The 19,573-nt window shown below is 41.3% G+C and overlaps 1 protein-coding gene across 2 annotated transcripts in view; it reads right to left on the reverse strand.

Moving 5' to 3' along the window:
- The window catches only part of PPM1D (protein phosphatase, Mg2+/Mn2+ dependent 1D), a 37,663-nt gene that overhangs the window by 6,099 nt on the left and 11,991 nt on the right, over positions 1-19,573 (reverse strand). For both annotated transcript variants that reach the window (XM_074974853.1, XM_074974854.1), the window contains exons 3-5: positions 18,159-18,283; positions 2,524-2,714; positions 1,733-1,975 (exon numbers count right to left, since the gene is read on the reverse strand). In XM_074974853.1, coding sequence (XP_074830954.1) covers positions 1,733-1,975; positions 2,524-2,714; positions 18,159-18,283 — 559 coding nt within the window. The remainder of the gene's footprint in view (positions 1-1,732; positions 1,976-2,523; positions 2,715-18,158; positions 18,284-19,573) is intronic.

A 19,573-nucleotide genomic window follows, 5' to 3' on the forward strand; every position in this document is an offset into this window, starting at 1 on the left:
CTTAAAATGGAACCAGCAGATTTAATGGTAACCATTCTATGCCTGTGGCCAACTGAATTTTACCATCAGGGCCCTGCTAAGAAAAAGAGGACATACAGGCCTTGCATACATGAGGAAATTGACCAGAATGGCTACAGAATAATAAGCTATTCTGCTATAGCTCCCTGTGTGGACACACTGTTCTGGAATAAAAGAAAATTTCTTCCAGAATAATTACGTCACACACAAAGTGGAGTAATTATTCTGGAATAAAGTCACTTTTATTCCAGAACAGTGTGTTCTGGCCACATGGGGAGCTATTCTGGAATAGCTATAGCAATATAGCTTATTCTGCTGTACGTATTTCAGTTATTTTCCCTATATAGACAATCCCTAAAACAAAATAAAAAGTTACCTTCATCTCAGTACTAAACATCACTTTGAACTGTTAGAAGTAACAGTTTAGCACTTACCTTCGAGATGAAAGACCATTTGCCTTGATATGAGTCTAACATGTGCTGCATACTCCAAAACAGCAAGAGGACTTTAAGGGGGGGATTTACAGTCCCTTAAAAACAGCCTAGCAGGCCCAGCACAGAGCTGAAGGGCAGTTTGAAAATGGCCATGAAAGGAATGACACTCCTCTTCTGAAGTTTTGACCTAGAGCTTCCATTGCTTTTGGTATTGGTCTGACCGTTGGAGCACAGATTTCTACACCACACAGAATGTACTGAATTTATTTACATGAGTGAAAGGGCGGGAAGGGATATTTAGAGTACTTATTTGAAATGTTAGTTCTGGGACATTTTCAAATCAACATGACCCAAAGTTTACTTGACGAGGGCTGGAAATAATTCAAAAGCTGTACGCAAAAAACCACTGACTGAAAAACAGGAATAATTACAATTCAGATAATCTCTTGCCACAGAAGACTTTGGGATTGCTACCCTTTTCAGTGGATTTGGGGTTCCTCCCATGCATTCTCCTGCTGCTACTGAATGGAAAAAAACCCACTTGCTGTTTTATTGCTGTCTGTCTCTATATCAACCAAATGTTAAGTACTCTCATCCTGATCTTTGATTTTCAATTTTACTTGGCCTAAAGGATGGCTATTCAAAGACATTAGAGAACAAACATCCACTCACAATTATATCCTAGTCTTTAACAACAAAATGGTAAAGACCTTCCAAAAACCTCCCTTCTATGTTAATGGACAAGGGTCTAATTCAAAGGAAGATCCCTGTAAAAATAAGGCTGTCTCTTTTAATGAAGAGAATTTGAATTGACGGATAGATGCAGATATGCTCTCCCAACCTGAAAGTAAAGGTGCTCTTAAAACAACTAATCATTTCTCTGTTTATGTAGCGTAGGGAAATGCAACTACTCATTAGGAAGGATGCTGTACATATAATTTAAATACTGACCTTTTAAAAACAAAAATACACGAACCACCACCATTCTATCGTTATAGATTTCAGTTGTTAGCATTCGACTGGTAATTCAAAAAGTGTCAAGATTTTGAGATTACGCAGAGACTTTGAATGTCCCCAAGTCCAGAGCTCATACTTTTACACTCTTGATTTATATTCCCAGGACTAAACAACTGAAGAACATATGCCAAAAGGAGAAGTGTGTGATCTTTCTGAGTCACATAAGAAGGCTGCCTCTCTCTAGTGAGAAGAAGCAGGAGGTGGATGGAGGAATTAGCTATAAATTTTGTGGGTTTCATTCTTAAAATTCTAAATAATTTTACCTTGACAGGAGGGGTACAGCAGCGGGACGGTGTCATCATGCACATATCAGGACTGCTGTAGCAGGGGCCCTCTGCCAAGTTGAGATACAATTCCTCTTCATTTTCCCAGTTGCTCAGATCGTCCAGCACCGGCGAAATGCAGATTACAATAGCACTAGTATTATCTGCACGAAGCATGCGCTGCCTCCACCGGCCTAGTGCTCTGTTCACCAGCATTTTGGCACAAGACTGTCTGTGTTCTCCCTTAATGTTTAAAGGAAAAACAAAGAAAACCCATCACCATTATACTGTGATCATAAAGTGAAGAAATTATATGGCACAGTTTGCAATTCTCTACCTCTACCTCATGGTCGTAAAGCATCAGAATTCAGACAAACCTGCATCTAGCAAACAGACAAACAGAATGGTAGTCAAGAATTGTTTGAATGAATTAGTGTGCAAACACCAGTTACAGTGAAACTTTGTTCATAATGACGTCACATGGAGGAAACTCATTTTACTAATTTTTTTTTTAAAAGGTAACTGAAGTGATTATACATTTGTACCTACTCATTGTGACCTGTCCGTGACTTTTACTAAAAATACCATGACTAAAACATAAGCTATCACAATAAGTTTACCATCATTGTAATAGCTCCATGTATGCTGTAACAGTATTATTAAGTAATAACACTCGATGTCACAACTGCATATACTTTTAAAGTGTACGGCAATAGAGTAACACAGCAAAAAAGCGAGTTAATAGCTATCATGTGATCTTAAAGTAGTTGACAACATAAACATGCCCTCACCATAAAATACTGTTTCTCCTCATGATCCTGGCACATCGAAATAGCATCTTGAGGTGGGATCATGTTCCACAGTCCATCACTGCCTAGGATAATGTATTTGTGCTTCTGGGGATCAAGCGTATATACACTAGTGTCTGGTTCAGGAGACACAACAAATTGACCACTGTAGAAATCGTAACTCCACAGATCACCTGGGGAGAAGGAAAACACGGAAAATGTTTAATAAAAGTCAGTCAAGGGTCATCATTGACCCCTTATTATAGCAGTCTTCAACACCAACCTTCAGTGAAATGCCTATAAAGTCTATCAATGCAACTCCCTTAGTGAGACACTCTACTTATGAGGTTTTGTTGTTGGTTTTTTAATTGCTCGTTTCTGGTCATCCACTCTTTCAATAGTATGTTCTGATTGGTTTATTTTTTACTTCATTTTAAAAACCATGTTTACAAGAGGTTCTCTACTCCCTGTTGACGTTTGTTAGGGTCCTTTCAGGAAGGGAAAAACTGACTCAATACATAAAAAGAAAAGGAGTACTTGTGGCACCTTAGAGACTAACCAATTTATTAGTCTCTAAGGTGCCACAAGTACTCCTTTTCTTTTTGCGAATACAGACTAACACAGCTGTTACTCTGGAACTCAATACATAGGAAACAATGAAACTGACTATACTCTAATATGTCAAATACGCTAAGTAAAACTGTTGCAAGAGAGAGAAGTGCTTTTTCCCCATTAATTTCTTTCAGTTATAGTGATTTTAGATGTTACTTGTAAAACCAGTAAAATTTTCAGACACAAATGTGGTTTTCCAAATTGGTCCCTTTAAATCAAGGAGCGCCATCATTCTGTTATGCCAACATTTTCTTGCCTTCTCCTTCCAGGCCTGACAGCATAGTTTCTACAAGGCTAACCTCTACATCTCTTCTCTTGGACATTACCTGCCCTATATGTAGCATTCTATAATTGTAGAAATAGAATGAAAAGTAATTTTCTTATAGAAAGTATCTTCCACTTGATTCTAGTAAATAACTCCTTAGAAAGGCAACCGAAGGTTTGAAATTAACAACGAATCCAATAGAATATTTACTACCATTTTCCAGACCCTGGCAGGTCTCTTCCCGTATGCAACACGTGCTTTAAAGTAGAAATTCATTCAATATCAGAGGGGAAAAGCATTTAGAATCTCAAGAACTTCATTTTAAAAGCAAGTTTTTCAGCTTGAGACTTCAAAAAGTGTAACTGTTTGTGTCCTTTTAACAGTTCTTTTTGACATCTTCTTTCCCCACTCCACCATGCCCCTTTAAAATAATAAAAATAAATTCTTTGTCTCCCTGCTTCCTGGAGTAGGAACTTTTCCTTTAGCTCCACTCGGCACTATCAACCAGTACAAAAGGTTTTTCAGAAGAACAAGGAATACTTCAAATCAATTACTCCACTTCACTATAGCAAACATCAATGGGCCATCCTCCTTAAAGAGCCAATTCACCTTCACAGCAGCAGCAGCAGATAACATACACATGCTTCTACTAAATGCTAATTAAAAGCCTTGCCTACTTGAATAGAGGCACTCTCTCCATCAGCAGACTAGCACAACAAAGCTCACTGGCTGGGAACAAGATGAAAATAAATACTGTCGCAGTCAAGCTGAGCTCCAGCGCACCAATTATTGTGCATGTAATTGCCTCTAAAAGTTTCTATAGAGCACAAGCTTTTGTTCAAATCTTGCCTGCCATTGCCACAACAGATAAAATCTTAACTCCTCATTTATTTTATAATCTTTTTATAGCTATTTTAGGATCTGTTCCTGCCTCCTATTAAAGTCTTGCCATGGAAGTCAATGGCAGCATGAGACTGAAACATGGGAACAGTTGTTTTGCTTGATTGTTTTAACTGATCCTTGACAGATCATTATTGTTTTTGTCAGTATTGCTTCTTTACCTCTTCGAACTAAACAAGCATAGTTATAAACAATTTTGTAAGGTGCTTAGCCACTACAGTGGCCTTGCATCCATGTATTTAAGTTTACACAAATAAACTTCAGAGTAACAGCCGTGTTAGTCTGTATTTGCAAAAAGAAAAGGAGTACTTGTGGCACCTTAGTAAATTGGTTAGTCTCTAAGGTGCCACAAGTACTCCTTTTCTTTTTACAAATAAACTTGGACATATTATTTCACAAATTTAAACAAAAGATATCCAATGTTCATATGTTGTCTACAGAGAAGGTAGCACTTCCATAACATCTAGACCAACTTTGAATGACCATCTTCTATATCTGAGAGGCAAGAGTACAGCTGAAGATGGAAAGGAGTGGATTTTTTTAAACATACACATTCCAGTCGAAAGGAACATCCTATACATAGAAATATGTGGAGTGTCATAGACATACAGCAATTTACATTTCTACATTAAAAACGTTGTTGCAGAAATTCAGCTATGTGGTCCCCAACTCCAAGTCAGTTACTTTGGATTCCCAGCCCTGTGATGATGCCCCCTTTCCTTCTCTTTTACCCACTGTGTCAGGACAACTATCCACCAGACAGAGGGTGACTACCCACCGCAGTGTTTAAAGATATATTAGACAGTGCAATCCAATCGAGGTGTGTTTGGGTTTGGCCAAAGAATGCTCATCATACCCATTTACCATCACATTTCTAATTGTGATTATTCCAGCTGTGTCGAGTTGCACCTGTGAATTAATGGCAGTAAACGTGTTTTCGAAGTAGGAGACACAAAATACAAAGCCAGGTGTGTAGCAGATTTAACTCTCCATAAATAAACAAGGTGCATAATGTTTACAGGGATTCAGACAGCTTAAATTTGTTGCAGAGCTACATTATCCTCCCTTTTACAATATATTAACTATACAGGCCAGAGGCAAAGAATGGAGAAGTAAAGCAGCACAAACAGCAAGCTTGCTGGAAGCGTAAAAAAAAAAAACCACAAAGATTTCTAAGTGGTTTTGAAGAAATATTCCTTATAGGACTTCTACCCTATAGGTGCTATAAGTAAGGCTGTGTTTTAGTCACAGGTATTTTTAGTAAAAGTCGTGGACAGGTCACAGGCAGTAAACAAAAATTCACAGCCCGTGACCTGTCCATGACTTTTACTATATACCCCTAACTAAAACTTGGGCTGGGGGGCCACTGGTGCTGGGCAGAGATGGCCCAGGATTCCCGCCAGTGCTGGGGGGCAGGCAGGCAGCAGCGCACGGCCCAGGACCCCCGCTGGTGCTGGGGGGGAGGGTTGGTGGGGCTGGCAGACTCCCTACCTGGCTCCTCCCGGCATGTCCCTGAAGTTCCTAGAGGGAGGGGCAGCCAGGGGGCTCCACGTGCTGCTCCTGCCACAAGCACCGGTTCTGCAGCTCCCATTGGCTGGGAACCGCAGCCAATGGGAGCTGCAGAGGTGACACTTGCGGGCACGGACAGTGCACGGAATCCCCTGGCCCCTCTGCCTAAGAGCTGCAGAGACATGCCAGTTGGAGCTGGGGAGCTCCCCCCCCCCCCCGAGGTAAGTGCCGCCTCACACCCCAACACTCTGCCCCAGCCCTGAGCCCCTTCCCACACCCAAACTGCTGCTGCTGCTGGCCCAGGGGCAGCTTGTCTCGGGCAGCCCCTGAGCCATCTGCACCAGCTGCCAAAGTCACAGAAAGTCACGAAATCCATGATCTCCGTGACAGACATGCAGCCTTAGCTATAAGCAACCTATCCTGCCACTGGTAAGGGATCTGAAGACCTGACAGCTGCTAAATACTGAACTCTCACTGTGAATCAACAAAAGCACATGGCCTTCACAGGGTACAACAGAATAGTGCCATTGTCCTGAAGCTCATTTTTGTGTGTGTGGCATGTAACACAGCAGCATGTTGGAGCTTTGCTTCTTAACAAACAGGAGTCTCCCTTTCTACATTCACAAGCAAGTTTCTGGACAGTATGTCATAAGAGCATGAGACAGAGGGAGGGGACAGTGAAAACAGTGTGGTCTAAAAACGAGAGTAGTGGACTGGGTGTCAAGACTTGTGGGTTCTATTTTCCAATCTATCTCTGACTTATTCTGTGACCTTGGAAATGTCACTTATCCCAACTTTACAGATGGGGAAACTGAGGAGATATTTCCCTACCTCCAAGATCTTATCATTAAATGTTTGTAAAGCACTTTGAGCTCCTCATATAGACGGGGACAAAACAGAAAGGCAATGCTTTTTTTTTTTTTTTTTTTTTTTTTAAAATAGTGTCAATAATGCACCTTCACAATGTACATGTGCATTTCCTGTAGGTATTTTTGTAGTTGCTATTTTACTTACATTCAAGAAGAGGGGCATCTTTAGAAGTGATGCTGAAGAATTACCATGAAGCAACAATCTAAGAATTTCTTTGCTCTGAGTGGTTTGTGTTTCAGCTTCGGTTATTTAATTATATAAGCGAGGTTCAGTGGTTGCATTGTGTACTTACCAATGGGTAATGTGGATTTTTTTTATTTCATTGTGCATGTGCAGAGAGCATATCACATTAATTACCTTCACATTCATTACCTTATGCGCTACTGGGGAATAATTTTAAGACAAACTTTCTTTTTCTTACAGCTGACGGCAAAAGCAAAAAAGAAGGATTAATACTAATGGAGAGGAGGAGGAGGAGCAGCAGCAGCAGGAGAGGCCCTCACTTTAATGACTTGGTTGTCCAATGAAAATGAGTGTGCATATCTGCCCATCCTAATGGATAGAGAAGCTTTTCAGTTTTCCATAATTTAATATGCATGTTTCATTCTGATTATTAGAAACCTGTAAGGGGGGGAAAGCCTGGGACTTAAGGCGAAGAAAACATTAGGACAGGTTAACAGTACTCTAGAGCAGTGGTTCTCAAACTGTGGGTCAGGACCCCCAAGGGCTGGCGTTACACGTTCTGGGGTCTGGGGCTGAAGCCGAAGCCCGAGCCCCAGTGCCTGGGGCTGAAGCTGAAGCCCAAAAGCTTCAGCCTTGGGTGATGGTGCTCAGGTTCCAGGCCCCCACCTGGGGCTGATGCCCTTGAACTTTGGCTTCTTCCCCTCTCCCTGGGTGGTGGGGCTCGGGCGGGCTCAAGCTTCAGTCCCCCCTTGTGGGGTCATGTAGTAATTTTTGTTCTCAAAGGGGGGTCATGGTGCAATGAAGTTTGAGAACCCCTGCTCTAGAGGATCTAAAGCAAAAAACTTGCTCAAGGTAGCCTTTTCTCACAAAAACTTCCTTTTAACAGCTGTACCACTTATATGATTGCCAAAGCATGATCCACAGTCACATAAAATGCTTCAGTTCAAAACAAGAGAATAACTGTGTAAGTTAATTTGATTTTCTCTTCCCTTTAGAGGCACACAGATTTCTATGTTGGAGCTTTGTCTCTTATCAATTCTTCTCTTTTATTCCTTGTGCCTGTTGAAGATTTAATCTCCTCATTATGCACAAACAGAATGGTCATTATGCTCACCATATACCACATAAGATATTCTTTGATACAGAGAAGATGTTTTATACTTAAAGTTAAAACGGACAGTCGTAAGTTACACACCCCGATACTACACCGATTATCTTCGTTTCAGTGCACGTGAGTGCTTGCATGTCACACCCACATGCCCAACTCCACCTGCTGCCCTTTCTGAAAAAAAGCAGAGTAACAATAAATAATAAATGATCCTGCTTTCAAAAAATCTGATCTGGTCTCCTGAGCATCACAACACCAGTGTCTTGTGTCAAGAGCTAAATGACTCCCAAGAATGGAATAAGCAGACAGCTCAGAAGTGCTACATCAAGACCCATAATCCAGAAGACAGGACAGTACACGGGGTTCATCACTTGATAACATCCCTCCTAGACAACTCATTGTGGATCCAATCGTGCGTGGTGCTGAGCACTCTCAGCTTCTGTTGGCTTCAGTGGGAGCTAAAGGTGCTCAGCATCCTGTAAGCCCCACTGTGAAGGGGTGAAAGTTTTTAATTCAGAGGGCTACGTCCAAGTTGAAATTGAAGGTGGAGGAGAGAATTTGGCATTGCCAGTTGGAATGAAGCAAGCCCCATTGTGGCAATTACTATGTGTATTACAGCAGCATCTAGAGGCCCAACTGACAGCGATCCATTGTGCTAAGCATTGTATAAAACACACAGTACGAAGAACTCACAATATAAAGTGACAAAAGACGTACGACAATTGTCGTTCCCAATTTACAGACAGGGAACTGAGGTGCAAATAAATTAAGGGACTTGCCAAGGAGACACAGGAAGCCTGTGAGAGCACACCAGAAACTGAACTCAGATCACCTCAGTCCAATCCAGTTTCTTAATCATAATAAGCCCACCCTTCCTAGCTACTACAGAAAACTCTTCAATACCATCAGTCTTTCCTATTGCAAGATTGGATACCTCTAGCTAAAACAGAAGTTGTGTGCAGAAATCACTTGGTGAAATTCTATGGGCCATGTTCTGTAGAATGATTCCGGCCGTCCTCTTCTGGCCTTTAAATCGATGCATCTATCGCTAACCAAAAGCTACGAAGTGCTAATCACTTGCTTGTCTAGATAAATCAAGAAAAGAAAAACGAATCTAGTAGTAGCAACAGCAGGTGGAAAGTTGGTCTAGAAAATAGTATTTCCAAAGCTCATCGAACTGGAGTGGATAGACTGGTCTCCAAGTGGTGTTTTGCTAAGCATGTATATTTTGCCAAAAGGAATTCTTTATCACAGATGGTTTGAAACCATTTTCCCTAACATTACTCCTCTGAAGGTGGCCACTCAAATTCACTATGGGAGTACAGTTGAAGTATGTTAACCTTGAAATGCAATACTATTAAATGCATCCTAGCTGTGAAGCCTTCTAGCTGAAAACCTTCATAGAATAAGCAAGAACTGCATACAAAATTACAAGCGAGTGGAGCAGCATTACCGTGCCATAAGTGACTCTGACTTAATGGATAGGCCAAATGGAGCTTTGGATACGACTAGCTGAGAAAGGAGGAAAAACCATCTGCATTTTGGCCCTCTGCCCTGGGGAAAACCCCATAAAAGTATATTCCAGACCCAGCTACACTTTCCTTAGACTAGGGAGAAGAAAGCAGTCCTCACAAATGGTGTGGAAGGCAGCCAAATGCATCCATACGAAGTCTAAGTTTGGTGTGTGAGAGGAATAAGTCCCAGGATAGAAAAATGGATATTTTGGCTTCTTTTGTATGGACTGCCTGCCTAATTACTATAATTTGGACCATGACACCACACAACAAGAATTTTAAAAATATTCACATATTTACGCAGCACCTTTTTGCAATCCAGCCCCGTTTTAATCAGGACAGCAAATAACATCAAGCTGAGCAGCACATCAATACTATTAATGGAGTAGACTGGGGGACCTATCATCCACCTTCTTCCCCACCCTCAGAAGAGTCCTTCCACCACATCCACCAGCTTGTTCACTAATCAAGCAGGCAAATAAATCTTGTTCTCTTGAACGATCTGCAGCACATCATAGAGAGTCATACAGTTCACCTCAGCTATGACAAAACCTTACAAATCCTTGCACCCTGGGCCAGTAGAGACCAGGCATATCACTGGGGTGAGGCAGTAAGGTTTTTTTTTAAAATGGTGTAGCGCAGGAGTGCTCAACCGACAGCCCGCGAACCGTACATGGCCCACCAGAACACTTCATTCGGCCCATGGCCTGCTTCAATACAATATACTAACAGCCAATTCATTAGCATTTTGTCAGCATGGTTACAGCATTTTAGCTTACACAAGTGTGTAAACAGACAATACGGTACATAGAAACAACCTACCTAAATACATACCAAACAAGCAGAACTTAAAATATAAGTCAATACAGGTGACTTTAAAGCTTATTAAAATATGTAGAATCTGTCTGGCCCGCACAAGGTGGTGCTTCGGTTTATGTGGCCCTCCTGTGTAATAAGGTTGGGCACCCCTGGTGTAGCGTATGACAGAGCGTAAGCCCATGCTTCTTAGAGTTGCTGCACCGGCAGAACACGAATGTCAACTGTGTATTGTCCACTGGCCAGCGGGATCTTGCAGCATCTACCATAGTGCTGGTGAAGTGGCATAAAACTAGGGAAAATAGCACGCCTTATATAGAGAAATCTATGCTCCAATATTAGAAAGAAGGATGGCAGATTAGATACAATTATGCAGAGGTAAAATGCACAATTCTCCCTAAGTAATGAGTGCTTTACAAACATTAATTCAGCAGCTTAGTAAAGTAGGCAGGTGCCTCCTTTTACAGATCGGGAAATTGAGGAAGCCAGGCAATAGGAATTGCCCACAGCCATGCTAGCAGCAGAGCCAGTATCAGAAATTAGGAGTTGCAGGCTCCCAGTCTCCATTCACAAGACCACGCTCTATTTTTGTTCTTAATTAAAAACATGTGCTGCCACATGCTAAACAATTTGTTAAAAATCCTGTCACTTGGGAGTCTTATGACCAGGGATTTTGTGTGTTTTGGAGAAAGGTGACCACTCCTTCTATCTCTTCCAGCAGATCAAATCATCTGATACTGGAATAAACACGCTAGAGTAAGTTTCCAGGGCAGAGGCTGAGCTGGTATGCATGTCTATACAACAAGCACAGTGCTGGTGCTTAGACTTCATGAACATAAGAAGATTTCAGGCACACGTCACAAAAGACATTCCCTCTCTACTGAGTAAACATTTAGCCCTAAAATACCAACTCTTTTTGTGCACTGTGTGATGTATGGGCCTAACTCAGCTTATTTTTGAAAGTATTAAGCAGTGTATTCCCTCTTACCTGGTTTGTTCTATTTTTGGATCACATTTTAGAATCTGCTTGCATCCCAACTGTAGCCAGGAAAGTAGGTTTTTTTAAAAAAAAAACCTGTTAGTTTATAATGTACTCAGACTTCAGTCCAGTCCCCCATCTCTCTCAAAGCAAAACTTTGTTACAAAAGAATTGCTCAAATCAAACCTTTTCCTTACATTTCTGTAATATGTTTTTGTATTTAAAAATCAACTTTTAATTTTGAGGGGGGAGAGTCTACTTTAACAAGTCACAATGAAAAGAAAAAGACAACCCCAATTTCATTTATCCCACAATAACCTTTTAATTAAACTTATATCTAATAGATTTTTGGCCTATCAATGCAAGCAAAGGAGCTCAGAATTTCTTCTTCCCACTCCCAATGAGGCAGCATTACTACGAATTAAATCTCTACAAGGATTTGTACAGTAACCATATAACTCATTCAGGCTCATTTGCAAATGGAAAAAGGATGTGTCACTAAAACTAGTGGCTTAATAAATTTCTTAACTATTTCTCCTATAGCCACAAGGGGGCATCTTTACTGCAGTCTCAAGGGGAAAAAATCATAAAAGTGCAGCGTAATGTATTTTTACAAGATGGAAATAACCTAACCTATTAAACTTACTCCAGGAAAAACGAAGGGCAAGGCTACCAGGAGGCTACGGCCAAGAGTATGCAGGTAAGTTACACAGACGCCAATAAGGCATAAACCCTTTTGTTACACCTGCAGGACAAACAAGACATAGGGGTGTATTTAGCTGGATGCAGGTAGCATCTAAAACTGAAAGATCTGAAACAAAAGGGGGGGGGGGGAATCGAGAACCCAAGAATTATTGGGTCAACCAAAAAAATAAATAAAATGAAAAAAGGTTACAAACTATGATGTGGAAATGGGAGGAGGATAGAAAGAAGTGAATATGGAAGGCTGCCTTGTGACTTTTGGCCTGGAATTGCATCCCTCAGTGAGCACGAAGGCAGCATTTCAGATCCCAGAGGGATAGCCACTTCTCTATAGTATTTTGGCCAGCTGCATGAACAGAGAAAAATGAGAACACAAGGGGGAACACAGTGGCCAAAAATGGAGATGATTCTGTCTTTAAAAATAACAATTATTGTTTTAAGTACAACTTCAAGGAAGAGAAAGAGTCATGCACAGGGAACTCCAGAGACAGCTAGAAAGAAAAAAATTCTCTGTCAAGGTAAATGGCTCCACATGTGCTCCACCATGAATCATATAACCCAAACAAGACAGCACAGACTTGTCACCGGATAGGAGCTGAAATGTATATTCTGCAATTTATACAGACATCTATGCTATTTTCTTCAACAAAACTTTTTTGGGGGGGATTCCACAGATTGATGAAGGACATCCCTAGGACAAATGCTTTTTGACAGAACATTATAAAGATATTGCAGATTTATTTTACATTCACAACAATGTTACCTTGTTGTTTTAAAATGTCCGGAGTTAAATGAAAGTCAGAGTCAACAGTGGAAATAGCCCAAAAAGTTAAGGTTGTTTAGTGTTACCTTCACCCTAGAAAGTTTTCTTTTTTCTTCACTTTCTTCTTTCAACTTAAAGATGTGCAAGCTTAAAAGAGAAGATTGTTCTTGAGAGAGAAGGAAGTGCTAATTTCTGCTAACAATACATCTTCAAATAATTTGGACGTCTTTACTGTGAATCTACAATTTAGGGGGATTATATAGAGTTAAACAGAAATGCAATAGGAATCTTTATCTCCTGATGTGCAAGTGTGTACATGCAAATACAAGCAAATGGGTAATGTACTCAGGTTTCACCTCAGATGATCAATCCTCACACTATTAATTAGGTATTAAGATTCTTTTTTAAAAAGTCTTATAAAGGGACAGTAGGCAGCACTCTGGGCTATCATCAAATAATAGTTTTTACCACTTAGTCTCTTATCAATAGAATCTGGACAATGTTTTGCAATCTCTAATGTTAGTATGCATCTACATCTTAAACTGCAATTTAATAGGACATGGCATAAAGAATAATCCTATGTACAAACATATTCCCGTGACCTAAAGAGCATACGTGTGAAAATTATGCCCACTCTGCACCGTAACTGATTTTTATTTTTAACAGTTCAATGAACATGAAAACTAAATCTTTATACTAGGACCTAATTAGATAATATGAGGTCAGCTAGACCTGCCACCCAGCGTTTCACTGCATGCACATGAAAAAAAATGTACACGACAATTCTGGCATTCAATGCGCTGCTCTGACATGCCGCTCCTATGTAAGTAACTCTTTAAGAGCCAGCATTCTTGTAGCTATTATGCAGTTAGTGCCCCAGTATATGCTGCATCTATTTTAGGTGTCAGCAGGAATCCTAATGTACTTATTAAAATTAGAGTCAAGCCTATGCAGCCACCCGAAAAAAAACCTGGCTTTCCTACCATACACATACAAAAATTATAAACATACATACATACAGACACAAGAAATCACAAGGGTAGACTTAAAGTGGCCATGTCAAGTAAAGAGTTTAACTATTGGGTCCCCTTAGTACAGGTTTCACTGTTTATGAAGTAGTAAGAGAACTATTCAACTACAATGAACCAAGGCCTCTCACACTATGTAATTTCGCTGACAGTTGCAGATTTTGGCTCTGGACCAGTCCCTCCTGGGGACAACAAATGAAACTCCTACAGAAAATAAGAACTGGGTTCAGACCCGAGCCACTGCCCCATCAAGAGACTGCCCACAGGATTTGCAAGGCTCTCTCAAGACCCACTCCTGCTATGATGCCCACAAGGTATTAGCCAAACAATCTTGGCCAGGTTGTGGAATAGCAGGAGATAACTTATAATACTAGCTAAAGAAATATTCATAAGTATCCAGTTGTGCGCATAGCCGGCCTATACAACTGCGTGATTTTATGATTGCCTTCATCTCTTCTCCTACCATTGTTATACTCAGGCATTGCTTCCTGTTTCAAATTACTATGTAAGCTGTTCAGAGCAGAGACCACGTCCTTGCTAGGTTTGTACATAACATATTAGAATAGGGCCCATATAGAGATTGGGGCCTTTGGATGCCACCAAAAAACAAAGATAAAAACAGACCAGAAATTTACTTCAGAATTATTTCTTCAACATCGAAGCTAACTACTTCAGTTCCTCCGATTGAGCCAAGTACATGGGAGCAAGAGACGCACCCCTGTGCTAGCTACCAGGTACCTGCCCACTCACCCACAGAACACTGAAAAGCAGCCATGTTTGATCACAGCAGTCGCTGCAGAAACTGGAAGCTAACGGGTTAATGTAACTTTGATAAGGAATGTAATTGAAGTGCTACCCATCTGGCAATCTTTTGAAAGAGAAGGAGAGGCAGGGAAATCTATTTTACCACATGTGTTCCGGAGAATGGCTATTCCGGAGAGACTAGTCTGCTCTTTGAGATTTCTCCCCAAAATGCCGTCTGTGAGCGTTTTCAGTGGAGTCTTTGCAACACTATTCCTGAAGTGGGAGGGGCTTGTAATAAGAGTGGCTCGTAAATCTACAATGGGGAAGTAGTGAGTATGGATCATTTGACACAAACATTTTGTTCTGGAGAGCAAGTGCTTAGAAGACCCAATTCCCATCTGGGCCATATTGGTGGTGCCACATTTTGAGGCCTCCCTAGAAATCTGAGGTGTTAACAGCTTCAGAGGGTTATATAGTGTCTATAAATAGCCATTACAAACCAAACTGGGCACAATCTAGAGTAAAGTGGGTTTTTTCAGAAGAGTTAGGTACAAATATTTATGTTTAAATTACAATACAATATTTGCACCTCTATAGCATGTCCTTAGAAGATCAAAGGGCACCTTACATACATTTACATAGCAACAAGAGCACACTAGGCTCTTTACAGGGAAGTAACTAATTAAAAACTTACACATCCCATAGAGGGGTTTATAGGATATAAATAGATTACGTCATACATTACTTAATTACAGTCACCACTGACGTGGAAAGCAAATGCTGTTTAAAAATATACAGCACCACTGTGTAGTTCAGGGCAGAAGGATAGTGTGCCCAAGTAAAAGAGCAAGGGGAATTTGGGGAGAATTAATTTCACCAGGATGGCTCATATACTGTGCCAATCTCATGTTTGCTGTCCAAATATTTGTTTTTCTATGGCATCGGCTATATTTAAAATGTTCACTGCATTCCTTACAGTGATCACCAGGTTTAGAGAATGAAAATCAATAGATCATCAAAATTAAAATGTCCCCATTTCCATATCAGAATAAAAAGAGATTAAGGAACAGACATGAGCTGCAGAAAGTTGGGAAATCTCATTAATCTCACTGTGAAGTGTCAGAAGAGCAAAAGCTGAGAACACACACAAGATATAATTACCTTGTCTGTGTTCAGAAATTTGCAGTCTGTGAGCAGATGCACTTCTGTGCCATTGCCTGCTAGAGGCAGATTGGAATGCCTATTTAACAAACTGATGTTCCCCTGGCAAAAAAAATTTGGCCTAAACAATCATTTAGCTACCTGTACATCTGGTATCTATATTTTATGTTGCTGGCATCCTGCAAAGAATTAGTGTAATGCCCAAATCTGGGCACAGCGGAACCATTCGTTGTACAAGTAACTAGTGAAATTGACTACAGTGCTGGTAACAGAAAAGTATGTCAGGGTTAACCTGGTTATTAGTGTCAGAGCAAACTGCATGACTTGGGAGGCTCCAGTGCATGAAGTGTTGGTGCCAACCAGAGCAGCAATGCTGGGAGCTAGCCAAGTGGTCGAATGGAGCTTAGTAGCATGAATACCAATGATTTTAGTTGTGGCAGGCCTTGTGTAAGCAGCTTGTGAGGCCAACATGCCCCTCACAGAGTCAAATCCTGTTTCCAAACTGAGCATCTGTGCACCATCTGGGTCCTGGGAAAAGGAACACAGTTGCGTTCCTTCTCCCAAGAGGTTAACCATACCTCATGCATGAAGAGGATGTTAACCAAAACACTGTCATTCAAGCCAGCGTAAACTTGGCATGTTCAGGTCATCTAGGGACATCTTTTTAAAGATCCAAGCATGCTGGACTTCGAATACAAGAACTGCTGCCATAGGACAAATGTTCCATTTTCTCCTCTCTTGCACCCAGACTCTCCAGCAACCCTTTCCATCCAGATGAGAATTGTAAAGGCCACAATAGGAACCTAACAGGTGGATCATTCCCTGAATCCCCATCTGCACATAGAAACTAGCCAAAACCCTTTTGTCTGACTTGCTGAGAGGAATCAGACCCAAACACCATTGGACCTTCTGGAAAATTCACGTGACCAGTTCAAAACCCACAAAAAGGAAGAAGGAAAGGGGAGAATGAACCTTTTACTAAATTAAAATCTCTTCTACAGTCTCCAGATCAATACACACTCACTCGTAGAAAAGGGAAGCAAGTGCATGTTTTGCCTAGTTAACTGGAGTGCAAGACTGAAAGTCGCAATTCCTAGGTTTGTTCCACAGCTCTGCTATGTCTCCTAACCTTGAGCAACTCACTTAACCTCTTTGGCTCTGTTTTACCAGCTACAAAACAAGGATAATGTCTCCAACAGGGGTTTTGAAGCATAATGAACACTTGCAAAGTGTTACATAGAGACTACTAATAGAATTTAAAGAAGAGCCGTGTTCTTTACCTGATCCCTCATCTTGCTTTCTCCACACCCCAAGTTTGCCACATGATACCTACACTTGCTATGTAATTCAAATTAGCGTGTCTGTTATTGTCACACAAAAGAGCAATATCACTTGCTCTTAGCATTGGACAGTTTCAGGTGAAGCACAAACAGCACTGACTTGTAAGCCAATGGCAATATTACTAAGCAATTACTACGTGAGACACCACACTTCTGAAGCCAGACTGCCTCACTGACAGCCTCTGCTGGCTGGCTGAGGGACAACGATGCAGTCATAAGAGCGCTGACCAACTATCCCAAGAGGAGTGAAGTCATGGTACTTATGCATAAAGAAGCATGCTGTGGCTCACCACCCTAGGAACATTCTAGAAAAGGCCAAAGGGGGGGGTGTCAAGTTCAACATGTGGAGTGGAGAAGTATAAGCATGTGATGAACAAATCCATATATAGAAAGGTTAAATATGACTGGTTAAAGGTTTGTGTTATGTAACTTGTTATGCAACTGCCAAGTGCTATAAAATAGCAATGGGAGGGGCTCCTTGCTGGAGGGACTCTGGCTGATTTTTGTACCAGGGTCTCTCCCTTTGTGCACACTGAACAAAGTCTTGTTGAACTGAATTGAATTGAAGACCCTTGATTCTGCCTGGCATCTGACTTGGTTTTTATTGGGAACCACAAAATCCCAACACACCAAAGGCAAAAATATATATGTAAAAATATATGGCTAAGTCTTATACTTGGCAGTAATTCTTCTGTTATTTCCTGGGACCTTTAGGTGGAAAATAGTAGGCTTCATCACAAAGGGAAGAATCACGTCTCTCACATTTCGCTGCAATAATACTGGATATCACCTCATCAAGCGTTCTGGAGTGGTTTCCATTTATTTCAACAGAGAAGACTCAGCATGCCCTCCAGCTCACAGACACATACTGCCTTTAAGGGGAAAAAAAACTTGTGTTGAAGTGAAGAAGCCAGCTTCACAAGACTAACAGGGATGCACATCCTGTATATCACAGGGGAGAGCTTTCACTCACCCATTAAGCCAAACCCTCTCTAGCTCTATTTGGGAAATCCTCTGTTCACACTGCTCAGATGCTCTATATGCAAGGACATCTTCCCTTCTATAAAAAGATACCGCGGCTTGTTTTGTGGCTTCAACATTTAGGTATCTTACTTCACCGGTGCTAGGCCTGGATACCACTTACCAAGCGCTCGTGCCACGGCCAGGAATGGAATCTGGTCAATGACTGTACTCCTCCGCACAGGGCCATTGTGAGTCAGCCGAGGTCTCTTCCAGACAACCCGATTCACACCAGACTTATTGATCACACTAGAGGTATTAGAAACAAAGGGGTGTAGATTAAAAAAACAGTTAGTCACAACCCAGCTGACTTTGTATGGTTTAAGTTGCAGAAACAGTTACCCCATTTGTGTATGGAATGAATGCTATGACCTCGGTCAAGGCCTGCAGTGTAGACGCATCCTTCAGAACACAGTGAGATTGTGATAATTTGAGGGTTTTAGCCCAGCTTTGGCAGACGAGGCAAAGGGGACAGAAAAAAAGATGAAAAGCTGTGAGGATTTTTGGCTTCCTGCTGATCATCTGAACGCCACTAAATGTCTCCCCCACATCAGAGGAGGAGACAAACTGAAAGTTTGTTCCCCTGAGATGCTGGGCTGCATAACATCAATGTCAAACCCCAAAGGGCAGTGTTATTTAGGGTTCTCTCTCTCGTTTTTACTATCTGCTGTGGCTCTGATAGTCAGCAGCAGCAGTGAGTGGTTTAAAAAAAAAATTGAAAAGAGCCACCTTAAACAGTCTTATGTGGAGGTTTTCTTGCTAGAGTAGCAACAGGAGGCAGAAATAACAGAACAGTCACCATCTGCTCTCAAGCCTGACTGAAAGAAACAGCTCTACATTTAAATTTTAACACCTGCTCTCAGATGTTGGGCAGTGAGATTAGTTCGCACAAAGTTATTGGGGACGTGAAGGAGAAGCCATGCGGAATAAGAGGCTTATTTTGGTGAGAGGCAATGAGCCATATACCCAGAAGAGGTACTGGGAAAAGGCACTGGTGCAGCTTGGTAATAAGCTTACTCTCCAACAAGCTATGGACCAGGCACCAAAGCTAGCTTCACTTATGGAATAGCCATAGGCAATTAGACACTGAAAAGCTATGGAGCAGCCTCCAAACTCCTTGTATGACATTTATTCCAGGTGGAACTCCAGGGACTTTGAAGCCCTTACATCAGTGATGAATTAAGCCCCATTATTGCGTGGCATGGTGTGATATGCATAGCAGGAAGGATCACAAAGACTATGTCCTCAGATTCACCATGCTCATTTGGAACCCTAATGGCCAAATCTTGTTAATGTTATTTCTGCCTGGAAGAAGATCCCATCCCACGCTGACATTTAAACAGATTTTTAGCAGGGAAGCTTTCTTAATTTGACTAGCAGATCCAATTCTCCTCTTCTCTCCTCTCTCTCTCTCTCACGGGAAGTGAAGATGTCCTGCTAGCACAATCCCACTATACTCCTGCCAAGTGGCACACATCTCACAGTTCTGGGAGTAGCTTGGAAGTCTCTGCCAGTTTCATCACCAACTCTGGGAAAAGC

The sequence above is a fragment of the Natator depressus genome, chromosome 17, assembly GCF_965152275.1.
Source record: "Natator depressus isolate rNatDep1 chromosome 17, rNatDep2.hap1, whole genome shotgun sequence".
Taxonomy (NCBI): domain Eukaryota; kingdom Metazoa; phylum Chordata; order Testudines; family Cheloniidae; genus Natator; species Natator depressus.